Raw genomic sequence first — 16227 nt, 5'->3', positions numbered from 1 at the left:
TCTTTGACTCTGGCACCTGAAGAGATGAAAACGTACAAAGAGAAGGAGACCTGTGTCCATTTTTATTATAATGGGTAGTGGAATTGTGAAATTGTGCTCTGCACTGTTATGTTGAGATAATTGCGAAGAGTGAATGTTTATTTATCAGAGGGACGTTAATTTGAAATGTGTGGTTTCTCTAAAAAATTAGTAGTATTAAGATATATATTTATACTATTTAATGCTTTTAAAATAATTAACATAACACCTGAAATACCTAATGACATTTGAGCGAGTGCTTTGTTTTGCACTGGACACATCTTCAAACATTAATTAAAACATTTTGAAATATTGTAAATATTGTACAAGATCTTGATGAGAAGGCAATTTTTATAATGAGTCAAAAAATGTCTTTTGAGTAATTGGATTCCACAGAAGAGGGAAATGAAACTTTTTTCAGCCATCATACTTACAGTTGCTCCCAATAACAATAGCAGCTATCAGCAAAACTGCATTCAGCAGTCCTAGACCGAGTATAATACGTATGAAGCTAGGAAAGGTGGATCCACCTGCGATAGAGAAAATAAAAGCCATTAATTTGATGATTTTTAAAGTATTCAACAAATGTCATCAAATGTTTTTCCCATATTTCTGATTAACCTCCCTCTGTTGTACCATATAACAAGCTACAGGTATATAAATTTCAAGCAGTCATTGAAATGTAATTTTTATGTTTGATTTTAGATAAAGGATTTTTACTGCATTATATTTGTAGTTTTAGCCCTATTGCCCTACTGGCACAGCTGCTGAGTCTCTGGTTTAAATCGACCTGCAGGTTGCAGGTCTTTCTGTGCATGATTGTCTGTCTCTGTATGCCCCTATGTGCCAGCCCTGAGGTAGATTGGTGACCTCCCCAGAGCGTACACTGCCTCTGCTCAATGACAGCTAGGATAAGATTATTAAAGGTTTAAAATGCATCTTCATAAACATTTAATCACATTTAATAACCATTAATAAACCCAAATCATAGAAGTGGGACAATTAAGAACCGTGATATTTTCTGTGAGTCATACCATGTCTTAAATTTCCAAGGTAATTGCTGAAATGTCCAATGACCCTTTCCCATTGATTCACCATGACTGCAGTGCTCTAAGTACTGCCAGTATATGATGGTCTCCTCTCTTGTACCCACAAGCACTTCTTCTTTTCTCATCTTTGGACTTGGCTCTCTCTGACTCGTGATAGGTTTTGTGATCGTAAGTTTACTTAAAGTAAACTTTAAAATATGGAATAGAAGGAAGTGAATATTTTCAAATAGTATAGAGTAACAACCATATTTCTAGACACTCTTTCCACCGGTAACAATATGGTGTTTTCTACATTGCAGGAGACACTATTAAGGGCATTGAATTTTGCACTGAGTGAACAACAGTTTATACAAAGTACTCTAGTAGATTAAAATAGTTTCATGTATATGTTTCATGCTATTTTGGTGGAACTTTACCTCTGTGTTTGGTGCCTTGCTTCTTATTGTGAGTCAGTTATCACGCCAACTGTATTTTGGTACGAATTATGTTACACAAGCCTTACTTTTCCTCCTGCAAGGAATCTTCATGAAACAGGCATCCCAGTTTTCCATGATAAGCCTGGTGTGTTTATGCTGATGACTAGTATTTGTATTTGAGCATCAGAATGAGGTAAAAAGGTAATTTAAGGGACCCTGAACATGACATGGTTACTGGTGCTAATTTGTGCTGGTCTGACTATTTCAGGAACTGCTGATTTACTGGTGTTTCCACGTACAACCCTCTGCGCCACAAAGAATTAACACAGTTGTGAAGGCAGTATTGATTCCAACCTGGTGCTCATAAGGTAAAACTAATAAAGTTGTTGGTGAGTGGATGTTTAGAATGGACAGCCAGCTGTCACAAACAAGATTTACCCAGTGTGTCCCCCTGATGCCAACAACTCTAAGTAATTCTTTGTGAGAAACTTGTTAAACCTTTTTACAATAAAACATGTTTTCAGTGAGATCACACTCAGTAAAATGTGTTTTAAGCAGCATCAAACTACATGTAACAAAATGTCATTCAGGCACCTCAGCTTTATTTATACCTTTATTTTAATTGACAGTATCAAGTGTACATCATAACAAGATTCATGTTTGGACCTCTTGTGTTTTATGAGCTGTATTAACATGAGAATTATAGCATGTTTGGCAGCACACAATTGTTGTTTTGCATGTTTGCTAAGATTAGTTAATTATCACTGAACACAAGATGAAAAGAGAAGAAAACAAAATCATGTCTTATCTATTTACACTTAGAAACACGATCAGCATATTCCAGGTAAGTACGAACCATTAACTAGACAATAATTAACAGCTATTTTGTTTAAAAATATTACAATAAATGAATGTATTCAAGTTGTTGTTTGGAAACAAATGACTTGAGCTCTTTCTCCAGGCTTGATACAGACATGCTGCCTTCAGCTAGTTGGGTTGCATTTCACATAACCATTCCTTCTTATCTTGGCAGTTTGAATCAAACCATGACTTCCTAGGGTCGTCTATTTTCAGGAATGCTCCACAGTTCTCATTGTCTCCGTGGTTGTTGGGCTCCCCTTGTATCCAGTACCTAGGACAAGAATCAAATTAGACTCTTACATTTTACTTAGTCAAAGTGTGGGAAGATGGAATTTGTAGTTTAATTGCAATGAATTGTATTTGTTTTTTTCCACGTTTACATATGTATTTAGTCGCTGCATTGTTACCAACGTTCCATAAATCTTGTTAAAGCAGTAATTTGACATTTGGGCAAATATTCCCACTTTTGTAGGGTTGATGAGAAAATCAATGATGGTTTACTAAATATTAAGCTAGATAAAAACTGGAAGCAGGAACAACAGCTGCCATGGCTCTACCTATTAATACTTATTAATATACCTAATATACTTATTGGCTGAGCAGAGGATAATTGTTTTTCCTGCTTCCTGTTTGAATGCGTATGAGGTTCAAATCACCTGCTGACTCTAATGTCATTTCTATGTTTCTGACATTAGAGCAGAGTCAGTGTTTAAAATCACCAAGAAAGTGAATAGTTTCCTAAATGTTTTAAAGCTCTTACCTTCCATCTCCTAGAGTCACATTGTTTACCCACACCCAAGTGCCTTCTGTTTCAGCATCTGTAAGACCAATCCAAATTGACCCAGTTCTGCGCCACCACGGTCGAACGTTCGAATCAGTTTTTGGTAGATTTTCAAAAATATTAAGCTAGGTAAAAGAAAGAGGTGAAACAACATCACATTTTGACCATATTTATTAGCACTGCATTTATACAATATCAGTTAATCAAATGGTAAGGTGAGCACATACTGTACTGTAATAAAGCATTGCTCTCACAAATGACACCTAATATTTGTTAGCAAATACATTATATATCATAGCAGATATTTGAAAACACATGGGCATTAAAGCTGTAATTTCCATGTGAATGGCTCAAAGAAAATGTATTTCAATGCTTAAAATGAACCTTTCTTGTTATTATTGTTATAATCCATCCATTATCTTATCATGGGGGGCTAAAGCCTGTCCCACCCTGGACAGGTTGCCGTTCTATCTGAAGACCAATAGAAAGGAGGCTAACTTCTTAACACCTAGGAAACATTGTCTCTGTTCTGGATAGTATGTGAAATGTTATATTTATTAAATCCCATCGATCGTATATAGTTTGGAGTACATTGAGTAACCAGTTGAATCCAGCTGAGAAACCATTTTAAATCCAGCTTCATGTTCTTTAACATTTTCTAATGTTAGACCGAGAGATCAAAGTCTGTGTACTCCCGTTCATATTTTTTTTCTTTAAAATTAGCCTGTGCTTTGTGTATATATCACTACACTAGCTGAGATACTCAGCTGAAGAAAAATGTTAATGTTTCAAAGAGAAGACTCTCTCAAAGAAGCTCCATAAGTCTGGTTGTCTTAATGAATGCGATTTTTACTGTGCAGAAGTATCTAACACGAGCAACATCACAGGTGAACGTTTCCAGACCGAAAACATTCACACAGACAATGTGACATAAATAAATATAAATATAAATAACCACAACTCTGTACATGTCCAACACATGCTCTGTGCATAATCAATGAGAATGTCAAATGATGAAGGAGGTTTTCATGGGCATTCATCTATAGTTTAGTGCACCTACCTGCTCCTCCCAGTTATCAATCACTACCAATCTTGCTCCACGACTGATACAGTCTGCTTTACTGTCTGCCCAGCTCTTTAAGGTTTCTGGTGATGATTTAGCATGAAAGTAGCATGTTGAATTTATTAAAACCCATCCTGAGAGGCATTGTCCACAACTTTCTCCTGGTAAAACAGAAAATGTAGTAAAAGTTACAATAAGAAGTAATGGATTGATTCTAAAATTCATTTTTTAAAAATGAAACGATAGCTTCTCACGAATATCAGATGTATTGGACATAAGTGTTGTTCTCATCCCAAGTAGTTTCTCAAGCTGCCCCTGAAGGGTGTCACTGAGGGTCTTGTTCTGCTCTAACTGTACTTTCAATAGCTGATGGCTCCTGGTCTCTTTCTGTAATGCTTGTTTGGCCTCTTCATGAGCTTTGATAACTTCACTTTTCAGCGTCTGAAGTTGTTTCACCTCAATGAAGAGGGTTTGTGCAGTTATTTGATGAGGGGTAGATTCCTCACTGACTATGCCACCTTTGATTAACAGAAATAAATATTTAACATTGTCTATTTCATTGTGTACATTATTTACTATATAATTCATATCAGCGAGACAAAAAGGACAACAAAGGTAATGATGTAAACTTGGTAAATATTCACCATAGAACAGTTACTGAAGTGTACTTCAAACTGACTCTAAACGACTAAAACCAAAGATTCGACACCGCTTTTGGTTGAGTTGTACTCACAGTAAATCCCGATAGCAACAGCAGTTATCAGCAGAACAATGTTCAGCAGTCCTAAACACGCAATAACCAGTGTATAGAGTGAAAACCTTCTGGACCCAACTTTGACCATGTCTGTAGAGCCTAAACAAACAGAAGCGTGAATGTGATCTCAACAGGAATAACTGATCATAATGCAATAGATTCAGTTTGAAAACACAAGCCTACCTATGCTTCTTGTACTACGGTATAAAGATGCTCCATCTGTGCTGTAGTCATTTGAAATCATGTCTGTATATCCCTCTAGTTTTCAAGCTGCACTTTTACCTCTGTAACACAGCTGCTGCAGTCAGTGTTACAAAACAGTAAATGTGTAAGTGAGAGTGTGTGTGCTTACGTTCCCATTAGCTCCCTCTCTCTCTTAAGTAAATATGTGTCAGAATAGTCAGTCGGTTATTTTACTTAATTTTTTGCAGGTAATGCTTTGTGTCAATGAGCAGAACAGAGTTATTATATTCTATTTATGTAATTTTTGTTTCAGTGTAATTCTGTGATTCTGTGGAGTGATTTGGTGCATCAGCCAAATTAAATATCTTCTGTGGAGTTAGCTTAATATTTAAAAGTGACTCATTGGATTTTCCAAAAATGCTCAATGATATACAGTATAGTCAGTCTGCAATTTTGTTGGGCCACCCAAGATAAAAAATTTTTGTGGTGCTGTTTATTTGCATTATGTTAGAGGATACAGACAGGCATTTTCTATTAATTTGCAGACCCAACTATGAGTAGAGTCGGTAAGTAACTACAACCCCAATTCAAAAAAGTTGGGATGATGTGTAAAACGTAAATAAAAACAGAATGCATGATTTGCAAATCTCATCAACCCATATCTTATTTAAAATATAACATAAACAATGTATCAGATGTTGAATCTGAGATATTTCCTCTAAAAATTAGCTAATTTCAAATTTGATGGCAGCAACACATCTCAAAAAAAGTTACCATGAAATGGTAAAATGTCTCAGTTTTAACATCTGATATGTTGTTTATGTTCTATTGTGAATAAAATATTGGTTGATTTGCAGAGTTTTGATTTGCAAATCATTACATTATGTTTTTATTCACATTTTACACATCGTTCCAGCTTTATTTGAATTGGCATTGTACTCAATGTACTCAAGCTTTACTATAGTATTTTCGCATGATATGACTTTTATAATACTTTTTTCTCTTGCAATTTAAAAGGAACTATTGTAGTTTAGTCACTACAGTCAGTGACACATTTAGTTACTATGTAGTTACAGATGCAGATTCTTAGTAAAAAAACATTCTCAAACAAAAAATGTTCTGTATTACCATGGGTTAACCAACTATCAGTACTCAGTAAACAAATTTCTTTAAAGTACTTGTGTGATAAAAATGTCTACTTCTGCTTGAACTATATTTTTTTAGAAGAGTAACCGTAATCGCACTTTTACTTGCGTATTGACTTTGTGTAGATGTGACCTCCATCAGTGAGGCTGGCCTACATACAGTAAAATGTAGCCTAACGCAATAGCAACAAAGACTGCAGTGCCCAAAGGTGGCATACAGCTGAACCAACAGCTCTTTAAAACTGTAGCAACAAAACCTGAACATTATCACCTTTATGAAGGGACGACCATTGTACCAGTACTGTACTGCACCAGTTTGACCTCAGTGTACCTACCAGTGAATTTTCAACTGAGCATTTATATCTCAAAGATGTTTGAAATACTGGACCACATTATTCTTGTTAATTTAGTATGAAATAGAAATTGGCAAGAAAACATTGACACATATAGCAATATCTATGTATTTTAAACAATAGCGATTATGATAATTATGGCAAATCCTGTACAGTAATGAATTCAAAATAAAGGTCAAAGATTTCTGCTGGTAAAAGTTGAGCTCATATTAACCACTTTATTTGTTGACAGGTGATACATAACAATTTATTAGTTCTTAATATTTTGGGTGGTGTTATTGGTGTGGCTGTGTGCAGATACTGCATGTTAACGATGGTCCTTTAGGAAAGCTTTTCTGCCCAAGCAGACAGTTTACTTTGACAGCTTCCGGGTTTGAAAGCGCGGAAACGGGGGAAGACTTTTCGGTGTGTGACTGCCTCTTAGTGGAGAGTCAGAGAAGTCGAAGCCCATTTAAACAATCGTTTACTAGTTTCTTTGTAAGGTGAACTTCAATTGGCTCCTTTTATGGTTAACATTTGCATGACAGCATTTTCGTGTGCAAGGCAGTGCTTTAGCTACAACGTCTTGTTATAGTCACGTTGACCACTACCGGAAATGCGCCTTACAGATTTTCATCGTAAAATACACGTCCACACGTCAGAGGATATGCGCTTTATTCTGGAAATTCAAAAAGCCGCGTGAACGTGGTCATGTTTGTTGTGTCACGCTTGACACTGGTGCAACTACTGTAGCGTTAGTTGCACGCATTTTGCTACGTTGTGTTTTTTTTATACATTGTAATATTTAAGTAGGTCTGAGGTATCTGGATGTCCTCGCAGTTTGACAGGTCCTTTTATTTTGCCGACACGAGTATTAGTAGTACATATTAGACGTGTGTACGGTTTTGTAGGAGTCTTTCAGAAAGACTTGTCGTTAGGCCTGTTCGGATTATTTCCATCACTGCCATTGGCTAATGTTAACAAGTCCCTAAACAGAAATGTCACTGGAGGACTATGAAAGACATTTTGACTCGCTAAATTCAGAATTGGGCGGTGGATCTGTGGTCAGTGAGCGATCCGCGTCGAGCACATTTAATGGCGAGGAAGAAAAGTTGCATTACATTCCGATCCGGATCCTCGGGAGGGGGGCGTTTGGTGAAGCAATCCTTTACCGAAGAACAGAGGTAAGTTGAGAGCCAGTCCCGGCACAGTTTTCTGGGTTTAAAAGGCAGAGAATTGGCGTTATGCACAGTATGCCGTGCAACAACTTCTCCGCAAACTTTGTTGTTGACACACTGTTCCCTTAAGTGATTTATCCACACTGTAACACAAACAAGACGAGGAAAACATGTTCAAGTTTACCCCATAGCTGTGACTTGTTGTTTTATCCAGAGTATCCCTGCGTGAAAATGTGTGATATATCACAAATCCCTCGCCAGTAGTACAACATCGTGTTTGCTGCACACTGTCTACCTAACGCAATTGCTCACTGTTCCTCCCTTTCCATAACTCTGTGAGAAATTCTTGAGCGAGAACACGATAAATGATTTTCCCATGTCTTGCTTCTTTAACCTGGAATTTAACTGGTTGTACATACACTGCATGTTTGCAGACCATAAGACCATTTTGAACAAATTATACAGACTGCCATAAAAGGTTATGTGTGTCCTGTGTGTGATGAGTCTTCCCTTCTCTGTCTGTCCTATTTGCATAAAGATATAACAGTAGAGAAACATACATTTATCATCTGGAGAAACTAATATTTTAGTGGCAATATAAAATGAGATGTCCCCTCTGCTTTCCTCAGGACAACTCTCTGGTGGTATGGAAGGAGGTGGAGCTGAACTCACTCTCAGAAAAGGAGCGCAGAGATGTCATGAATGAAATAAGCATCCTCTCCATTCTGGAGCACAACAACATCATAGCCTACTTCAATCACTTCATGGATAAAAACACTCTGCTCATTGAATTGGAGTATTGTAATGGTAAGAAAATACAGTGTCTGTGTCTGAACTGCAGATCTGATTATGATTAGTTGGAACGCTGGTTGCATTGGCAGAGTGGTTAATGGACTTGTCATGACAGGAGGAAATCTGTATGATAAAATCATCCAACAAAGAGGGAAACTCTTCAGTGAAGAGGTATGAGTACAACATTGCAGGCTATTTGTTTTTTATATATATATATATATATATATATATATATATATATATATATATATATATATATATATATATATATATATATATATATATATATATATAAAAAATACAGACTATTTTATCTCTAGATTTGACATGTTTTCATAGGTGGTGATATGGTATCTCTACCAAATCGCTTCAGCAGTGGCCCACATTCACAAGGCTGGAATATTACACAGGTTAGATGTTCAGCCCATTTTCAAGCCTTTATAGAATGCATCTGGCAGTACACATTACTGTATTGTTTTTAAATCGTTATTTTTAAAATAATGGAACCATTGTGTTTTTCATGCAGAGATATCAAAACTCTGAACATTTTTTTGACAAAGACGGACCTCATTAAATTGGGTGACTATGGACTTGCAAAGAAGCTGGACTCTGAGTTTTCGATGGCAGAGACTGTAAGTTGTAAAGCTTCAAATCAGGAGTCTATGATAGTAAATATTACACATTGTTGAAATATTCTCTTCCCTCTGTCGAGTCTGTTGCTGTAGTTGTATTGTGCATCCTCAGTCTGGGAACGCTCTTCCTTTAAGATGTTATATTGTTTAACACTTGGGCCAGTTGGGGAATACCTGTAGGTTATTTTGTCATGTTGCTTGAATGCTTATTCTCAAACATTGTCTTCCTCTGTAAATCCAGTGTGTGGGAACTCCATATTACATGTCACCTGAATTGTGCCAGGGTGCGAAGTACAACTTCAAATCAGACATCTGGGCCATGGGTTGTGTACTATTTGAAGTCTTAACTCTCACAAGAACATTTGATGCAACGGTATGTCTGCTAAGAATGTATTTTATTATTTGCGTTGATCAGAAATTTGGTGTCTTTTTCCCTAGAATTAATTAATTCTGTTTGTGTCCATGCAGAACCCTCTGAATCTCTGTGTAAAAATAGTCCAGGGAAATTGGACAATGGAAATGGACTCAGATGTTTATTCACCTGCACTAATAAAGCTAGTGTATGAGTGCCTCGATCAAGTGAGTAACAGAAATAATCTGTGGAGGGTGGTGTTTTGAATTGTTGCAGAACAGAAGAATCAGAGCTAAGGTCTTATCTTTGTGATCCAGGATCCTGCAAAGAGGCCTACTGCTGAGCAGATTCTGGAGCAGCCATATATCTCCTCCTGCCGACAGTGAGAAACAAATGTGTTTTGTTAATAACCAAAAAAAAAATCAGAGAGATGAGCGATGCATTGAATGTTTAGGTAAACCTCCTATGACAACTTTGTTCTTTGTTAGGGAGCTTGATGAGCGAGTTGCCTTGCTGAACTCTGCCATGAGGAAACCAAAGTAAGTTAACACTTTGTGAAAGCCTTTCTGTTGTGTCGAAGTATGAGTTTAAAGTTTTTAACAGATTTGTCCTGGCTGTTACATAGATTGAATACTGTGACAGAGACCCCTGTTGCTGTTGTGACCACACGCTCAAGGGAGGTGTACTTCTGGGGGGGAGGGAAGTTCACCCCCCAGAAATTGGACACATTTAAAGGGGGCAGCAGTGCTCAACATGTGTGTGCAGGAGAGAGTCACTTTGCAGTGGTGACAGTGGAGAAGGAGCTGTATACTTGGGCTGTGAGTATTAATCCCTCATTCAAGTAGTTCAGTACTTCTTGCACTTCACTAACACTATCTCAACTCTTTTCAGAATGTTCAAGGTGGAGCCAAGATGGTGGGGCAGCTGGGGCATGGTGACCAGTCCTCGTACCGGCAGCCCAAGAAAGTGGAGAAGCTTCAGGGGAAGGCCGTTCGACAGGTGGCGTGTGGGGCTGACTTCACTGCCTGTGTCACCGGTGAGTGGAGAAAGTTTCCTTTGAAAACGTAAACTTAATAGAAAGAAACTCCATAAAGCAACCTTGCACTTTTTCTGATTAACTCTCTGCTGTTGCTTTTGCAGATGAGGACCAGATGTACATGTTTGGTTCAGACTATTATGGCTGCATTGGAGTGGAGGGTGAGCTTGGCATGGAGGTTTTGGAGCCTGTACTTCTGGAGTTTTTTGAGGAGCGGCCTGTTCGTCAGGTTTCTTGTGGTGACAACCATGTTGTGGTCCTGACTCACAGTGGGGAGATCTTCTCCTGGGGCTGCGGAGAGTATGGTACATATGGTCCTTGTGTGTACTGCTGTTTTAAGCCTTCCAGGTTGTTTTTGCTGTTATGAGTGTATCCAGTAGGTGGAGACAGTTTCCTTGCTTGCGTATACGACCATAATCTCTGGTTTGAGTGAACTGTTCTATTTTCCTGCTGCAGGTCGCCTCGGCCTGGAATGTGAGGATGACTTCTCTTCTCCGATGCAAGTAAGACAGTTTTTTCTGTTGTAGCTTACTCTCGACTGTCCTTACATGAATCAACTGGATGAAAAGTGTTTCAAGCAATGTGATAAAATCCTCTCATTTCTGGCTATTTTTTTTAATTGCCTGTTCTTTCAGGTTGAAATCCCTAAAGGCGCCACCATCTCTTCAGTATCATGTGGCAGTGATGGAACTTTCTTTTTGACAGAAACCGGCAAAGTGTTGGCGTGTGGAAACAATGAATTTAATAAACTGTGTCTTAACCAGGCATTTTCCGGTCTCAAAAACCACCCTGGAGAGGTACTAGCTTATACCTTAAAGGACTGTGATATAAAGACTCTAGGTAATGCAGTTATGTTTGTACATTCTTGCTGTGCCCCACACCAGGGTTACCAGGGGACCCCGTACATCACCACACTGACCTTGGTAAAGCAGCTTTCACGGTTCAAGATCCAGGTTATAGCTCCAGGGAAAACGCACACAGCAGCAATTGATGGTACTGCAAAAAGGACCAAGATATTTCTCCCCTGTGAATACTGTCAAAATTTCAAAGAAACATTATTTCATATGATTTTCTGATTTGCAGAACGTGGTCATCTGATTACCTTTGGTTGCAACAAATATGGGCAGCTGGGTGTGAAGGATTTTAGGAAACACCAACGTGTCCAAGTCCTTGTTGGACCTTTTGGAGGAAAGATGGTGACCAAAGTGTCTTGTGGAGATGATTTCACCATTACTGCCACTGAGGGTAGGAACTTATAGTTCTGTAATGCACATATGGAAATTATATATAAATGTTTTTTTTGTTTGTTCTAGGAATTTAAATTGTTTTTTTTTTTTTTTTTATTATTTCTTGCTGGAATTCACAACTTAGTGAAAACTTTTTTTTTGTCTTTGTCTTCCAGACAATCAGATCTTTGCATGGGGAAATGCAGGCAACGGGAGACTTGGGATGCCTGCTGATAAAGGTTTTGGTTCTGAGGTTTGCCCTGCTATGCCAAGGCCCATCTTTGGTTCTCTTCACCATGTACCAGATCTCTCTTGCCGTGGCTGGCACACCATTATCATAATGGGTTAGCAATAAAAAACAGACACTTAAAAGATTCATAGAAGCAGCCAGCTGTCAAATAACAGATTTTCTTCTTTGCAGAAAAGGTGCTTAACTCCAAAACTATTCGCTCAAACAGCAGTGGACTATCAGTTGGAAGTGGTAAATATTATATTGGTCACTAATTTGTGTATTGATTCATTTTCTTTGGTGAAGAACAAATCTTTATTATACTTGTATTGTTTGTGTTTTTGTGTGTGTGTGTGTGTGTGTATGTGTATGTGTATAGGACTGAGCCAGGAGGCATCTAGATCTACTGTGGATATGGAGTTGGAGCCTGGTTCTGAAACAGGAAGTCGTGATAGGGGTCTTGGGGGTACACTGGAAGTCAACACAGAGGAATGTCTTTTGGATACCCCATTGATGTCAATGGCAAATCAGACTGGTGACAGCTCCTGCCCTCTATGGCTTAGAAAGGTAGCAACACTATGGGAAAAGGAAAATTTTGTTCTTTATCATAAGATAAAGTCCTAAATTTTTGAACTGAATGAATTGTATAAGGTTCTCCTTCATTAGGAACTTGAAGATGCAGAGTTCATCCCAATGACACAAGAGTCGGAGCCATCGACTCCTGATCCGCTCTCTACTTTTACAGAGAGTGTCACTCTGCCCTATGAAGAGCTGAAAGAACTGAAGGCTGTGGCAGCAGCTGTCAGCAGTAAGAAAGGCTTATCGGTATGCCATTATAGATGTTGTTTGCACTAATTTAGACATACCTTTTATATTAACATTATTAATAGATTTTTTTTCTTTCGATTACACAATAGTACTTTTCCTTCCAATCATTCTTCTCATTTGGCTCCACAGACTAAACGAATGAGCTGTGACGACTTTAATGGGGTGAAAGAGGCTCAAGTCTGCAAAAAAGGAGAACTGGGTGTATGCTGCAGTGCAAGTAGTGAGGTCACACAGGTACCAAGTCTAAACTATCAAACTCATGAACTAATGTCTAATGTCCACATTATTAACCTTTCAGTTTATTTTACAGCTGCGAGAGACAGTCGCCCGTCAAGAGATGAGAATTCAGATGCTTGAAAAGCAGGTGAGACGTTTTCCCTAGGGCCAACTTCAAGCCTTAAAATGAAGGCTGCACCCTATGTGTAATGCAGTTTATATTTTTGCCATCTTTAGGTCAGTGAACAGCAAAATGAGAATGAGAGACTTTGGGCAGCAATTAATCGTTCAGTGCTACAGAAAACAGAATGCGACAGTAATGGAAACCATCACTCTGATTGTATGCCTGGGGATGGGAGTGGAAGAGGAGGTGGATTCACAAACCATGGGAGCAGATCTGCAGGGGCAAGTGTGTGAGCCTCACCCTGCAGTATTCACAATTATGGGAGAAGTGTCACAACTTATAGTAAATGAAGCAAGCTGGTTAGATGGTAAGTGGACTGGTTAAAGGTGCAGTAGAGTGCATCCTCATGCCAGTGGTTATATTACAACATACATGTTTGACAGAGTGCCAAGGTTGCATGATTATGACTGCATACATAATACTGTATAATACCTTGCACATTCTTATATTTACACTTCTGTCTGTGTGGGGTAGCTAGTTTCTCCACCAATGGAAATGTTGGCTGGATTCAACATGAAGCATTGGACTTTGACAACTCTGAGAGACAATCTGATCATAGTGTTACTCTGCAACATGAATGTTCAGTCCATGTGTTGGTGGTATTGTTCTGGACCTTTAGTAATGTCAGCATTACAAGTTACAAGTGCTTCAGATATGAATATTTATCACATAACAGGAAACCAGCTTATGCAAATAGAAAGCCATTGTCTAAAGCTTCCAAAGATAATGTTTTCTCATCCGTTGAGATGTGAAAGTTGGTAACCAGAATTGTATCCATACTCATGTATGCACAATCTCCTAGTGTGAAAGCATAGCTTTATTAAGTTTCACTTTATTTTTATTTGCTCTATTATTGCCTAAAACGTTAAGTGCCAAGAGAAAAAGCCAAATACAATAAACTAGCCTCGACAACATTTTTTAATAATAATTTATTACGTAAATTAGCCGTTATAAACATACTCTGATAATGCCATGCAAATGTATACTGTTTAAATGTGTCTATTTTTATTGTCACATAGAAGTTTTTCAGTGAAACATAAAACTACTGATTTTTCAATTTTTAACAACTAGGATACTTTGTCTTACTGCTTTATTTGGTTCTGAATTCTTGTCAGTTTAGCACATCATAGGTCTACCTTCTTTGTTACGTACAGTATAAACATTTGAAGACTTTTCTTAAAAAGTGGAGAATGTGGACTTTAAAGAATTTACAATATAGATCACATTTTAGTTACAATGCTATTGTGATTTTGTTTTTTTCATTTTCTTTTTAATATGTCTTTCTAAAATGTCCCATATTTGACATGTATTTGAAAGCAAATATCTAAATGTAAACTTTTTTTACAGTTTTTTTTTTTGTGTTGTAACAAGTAAATATTGTATATTTGTGTGTTTAAACCCTTTGTCATAGTTGAACTGGTAACCTGTAGTCAGTGGACTGTTTTAAGCTGGCCATATTTTCATTAGGTAAAAAAAAATTAAATATAATTACAGTGCCTTAGCAAGATATTGAAACCACTGCAAATATGAAAATGCCAAAGGTAAGTTTTTTTTTTTTTTTTTTTTTTTTTTTGTTTTATATAGTGTGTTGATGGGGTTTCAACATTTTTTTTTTTCAGCAGTCACATAAGCAAACACTCTCACAGTCATCTATTTGCTTCCTCCTTCGTGTAAAAGCCATCAATAAAACTAGCTGTGTTTTACTATGTGTGTATATTCATTATCTCCCACTGTACAATCCTTGTTGATTAAACAAAAGGTGTTTGCCAGATGTTATTCTCTCTTGTATATTTTGGATGACATATATTTGAGCAATCTGGACAAAGTTTTAATAAGAGATGGAAAATGGTCTATAACCAGTTTTGTCTTCACTAATTTGAGGCATGTCTTGTTCATTATCTGAACTATAACTCTCTTCTTTCCCTATATTTACTCTTGTCCAACCTGTATTACCAATAAAGGCCTTATATATTTCTCTTTGTTTATCTATCTCATCACGTGGCCACACACCTGCTTCTGTCCACCTGCAATGGTCTTTTTCATCCCTTTGTTTTGTATGCTTTTTCACATTCTGCCATCGCAATTTGTCTGGCTCTCTACTTACGTTTTAATTATTTATTGTGATGTCACGAGCTCCTTTATTTCCTCTCATTTTTGATTGAGGATTCTCAGCAAATTCTATATTCCCTTTATTCCATCTGTCCCATTCTTCTTCATGTTTATTCTTCATTCTGTCATCGTCCATTTTAGTTTGCTCCTTCTTGAGTTGTTTAATATCTTTGTTTTTAACGGGCTCACCCCAGTGTTGCTTAGCCAGCCTGTTTTTTTGTGTGAGCCTTTTCACTCTCTGTGTTTCTCCTTTTATGGTTCTTTTCCTAACTTTTGTGGTCATTCTTTTCTTGGATGGTGGGATCCAGGAATCTCTCTGATACCATCTGAATGAGGTTCATATAGTAACAAAGGGCCTTTGAATTATTTTGAAATAAATCATAGAAATAAAGTAAGTGTCGTGCCCTGGGACTGAGAGATCTTCTTTGACTAAGGCTTACTTGGAATTGCCAGTTTACTCAATCTGCTCCCCTACCATGCACATGTTGTGTGTGACTATGGACATTGCCAGGTTTTTCTTCTGCAATGTGTACTGCCCTTGAAGACTGCATCTTTTTTTGTGTATATCCTTATGACTTTATCTGTTGTTCAATGTTAGACCTCATGTTTTTCAGATTATACTGACACATCTCATACATTTTGGGGCATAGTGGTAGACATTGGTTTGGAATGCAATGTCTAATCCCACCCCATCAGAATGGGCCCAGCCCATCCAGCAAGAGCCACCTTGATGCCGGGGCAGTGCCCGGATTAGCGGCAAGAAGGGCAATCGGCGTAACGACCCCTTAAGGGACAAACCGAAAGCCGTTGATCTTTGACTGACAGATTTCATAATGTGACATG

General features: G+C 37.7%; 2 protein-coding genes across 3 annotated transcripts; one reads left to right on the top strand and one right to left on the bottom strand.

The window, feature by feature from the left end:
* Positions 1–2082: 2082 nt before the first annotated feature.
* Positions 2083–5283, bottom strand: LOC137101914 (CD209 antigen-like protein E). Its single transcript, XM_067480901.1, has 6 exons — positions 5126–5283; positions 4922–5041; positions 4443–4706; positions 4186–4349; positions 3105–3250; positions 2083–2615 (listed from the first exon to the last, which is right to left on the bottom strand). The coding sequence occupies exons 1-6, from the start codon at positions 5184–5186 to the stop codon at positions 2471–2473; spliced, it is 900 nt and encodes a 299-aa protein (XP_067337002.1). The 5' UTR covers positions 5187–5283; the 3' UTR covers positions 2083–2470.
* Positions 5284–7318: 2035 nt separating this feature from the next.
* LOC137101605 (serine/threonine-protein kinase Nek9) lies at positions 7319–15265 on the top strand. Of its 2 annotated transcripts, XR_010911080.1 has the most exons (24): positions 7319–7786; positions 8410–8587; positions 8688–8743; positions 8912–8982; positions 9099–9204; positions 9446–9577; positions 9673–9783; positions 9874–9938; positions 10045–10095; positions 10182–10374; positions 10448–10592; positions 10697–10897; positions 11049–11095; positions 11228–11389; positions 11477–11585; positions 11676–11837; positions 11995–12162; positions 12240–12299; positions 12427–12614; positions 12714–12872; positions 13005–13109; positions 13186–13239; positions 13329–13582; positions 13750–15265. XR_010911080.1 is itself a non-coding variant. In XM_067480251.1 (23 exons), exons 1-23 carry the CDS (start codon positions 7601–7603, stop codon positions 13506–13508), a joined length of 2889 nt encoding a protein of 962 aa, XP_067336352.1. In that variant the 5' UTR covers positions 7319–7600; the 3' UTR covers positions 13509–15265. The 2 variants fall into 2 exon arrangements, 1 of the variants encoding a protein (XP_067336352.1); XM_067480251.1 differs by having other exon boundaries at positions 13329–15265.
* Positions 15266–16227: the final 962 nt, after the last annotated feature.

Source organism: Channa argus, chromosome 16 (genome assembly GCF_033026475.1).
Source record: "Channa argus isolate prfri chromosome 16, Channa argus male v1.0, whole genome shotgun sequence".
Taxonomy (NCBI): domain Eukaryota; kingdom Metazoa; phylum Chordata; class Actinopteri; order Anabantiformes; family Channidae; genus Channa; species Channa argus.
This window is presented reverse-complemented; position numbering and strand designations above follow the sequence as displayed.

Excerpts from the sequence above, each read along its gene's own strand:
- LOC137101914 (XM_067480901.1), bottom strand. The coding sequence starts at position 5,186 with ATGATTTCAAATGACTACAGCACAGATGGAGCATCTTTATACCGTAGT. Across the intron at positions 5,042-5,125 it reads CCGTAGTACAAGAAGCATAG|GCTCTACAGACATGGTCAAA; the intron begins GTAGGCTTGTGT and ends CTGTTTGTTTAG. Across the intron at positions 2,616-3,104 it reads GTGACTCTAGGAGATGGAAG|GTACTGGATACAAGGGGAGC; the intron begins GTAAGAGCTTTA and ends TTCTTGTCCTAG.
- LOC137101605 (XM_067480251.1), top strand. The coding sequence starts at position 7,601 with ATGTCACTGGAGGACTATGAAAGACATTTTGACTCGCTAAATTCAGAA. Across the intron at positions 9,578-9,672 it reads CAAGAACATTTGATGCAACG|AACCCTCTGAATCTCTGTGT; the intron begins GTATGTCTGCTA and ends GTGTCCATGCAG. Across the intron at positions 12,163-12,239 it reads GCACACCATTATCATAATGG|AAAAGGTGCTTAACTCCAAA; the intron begins GTTAGCAATAAA and ends TCTTCTTTGCAG.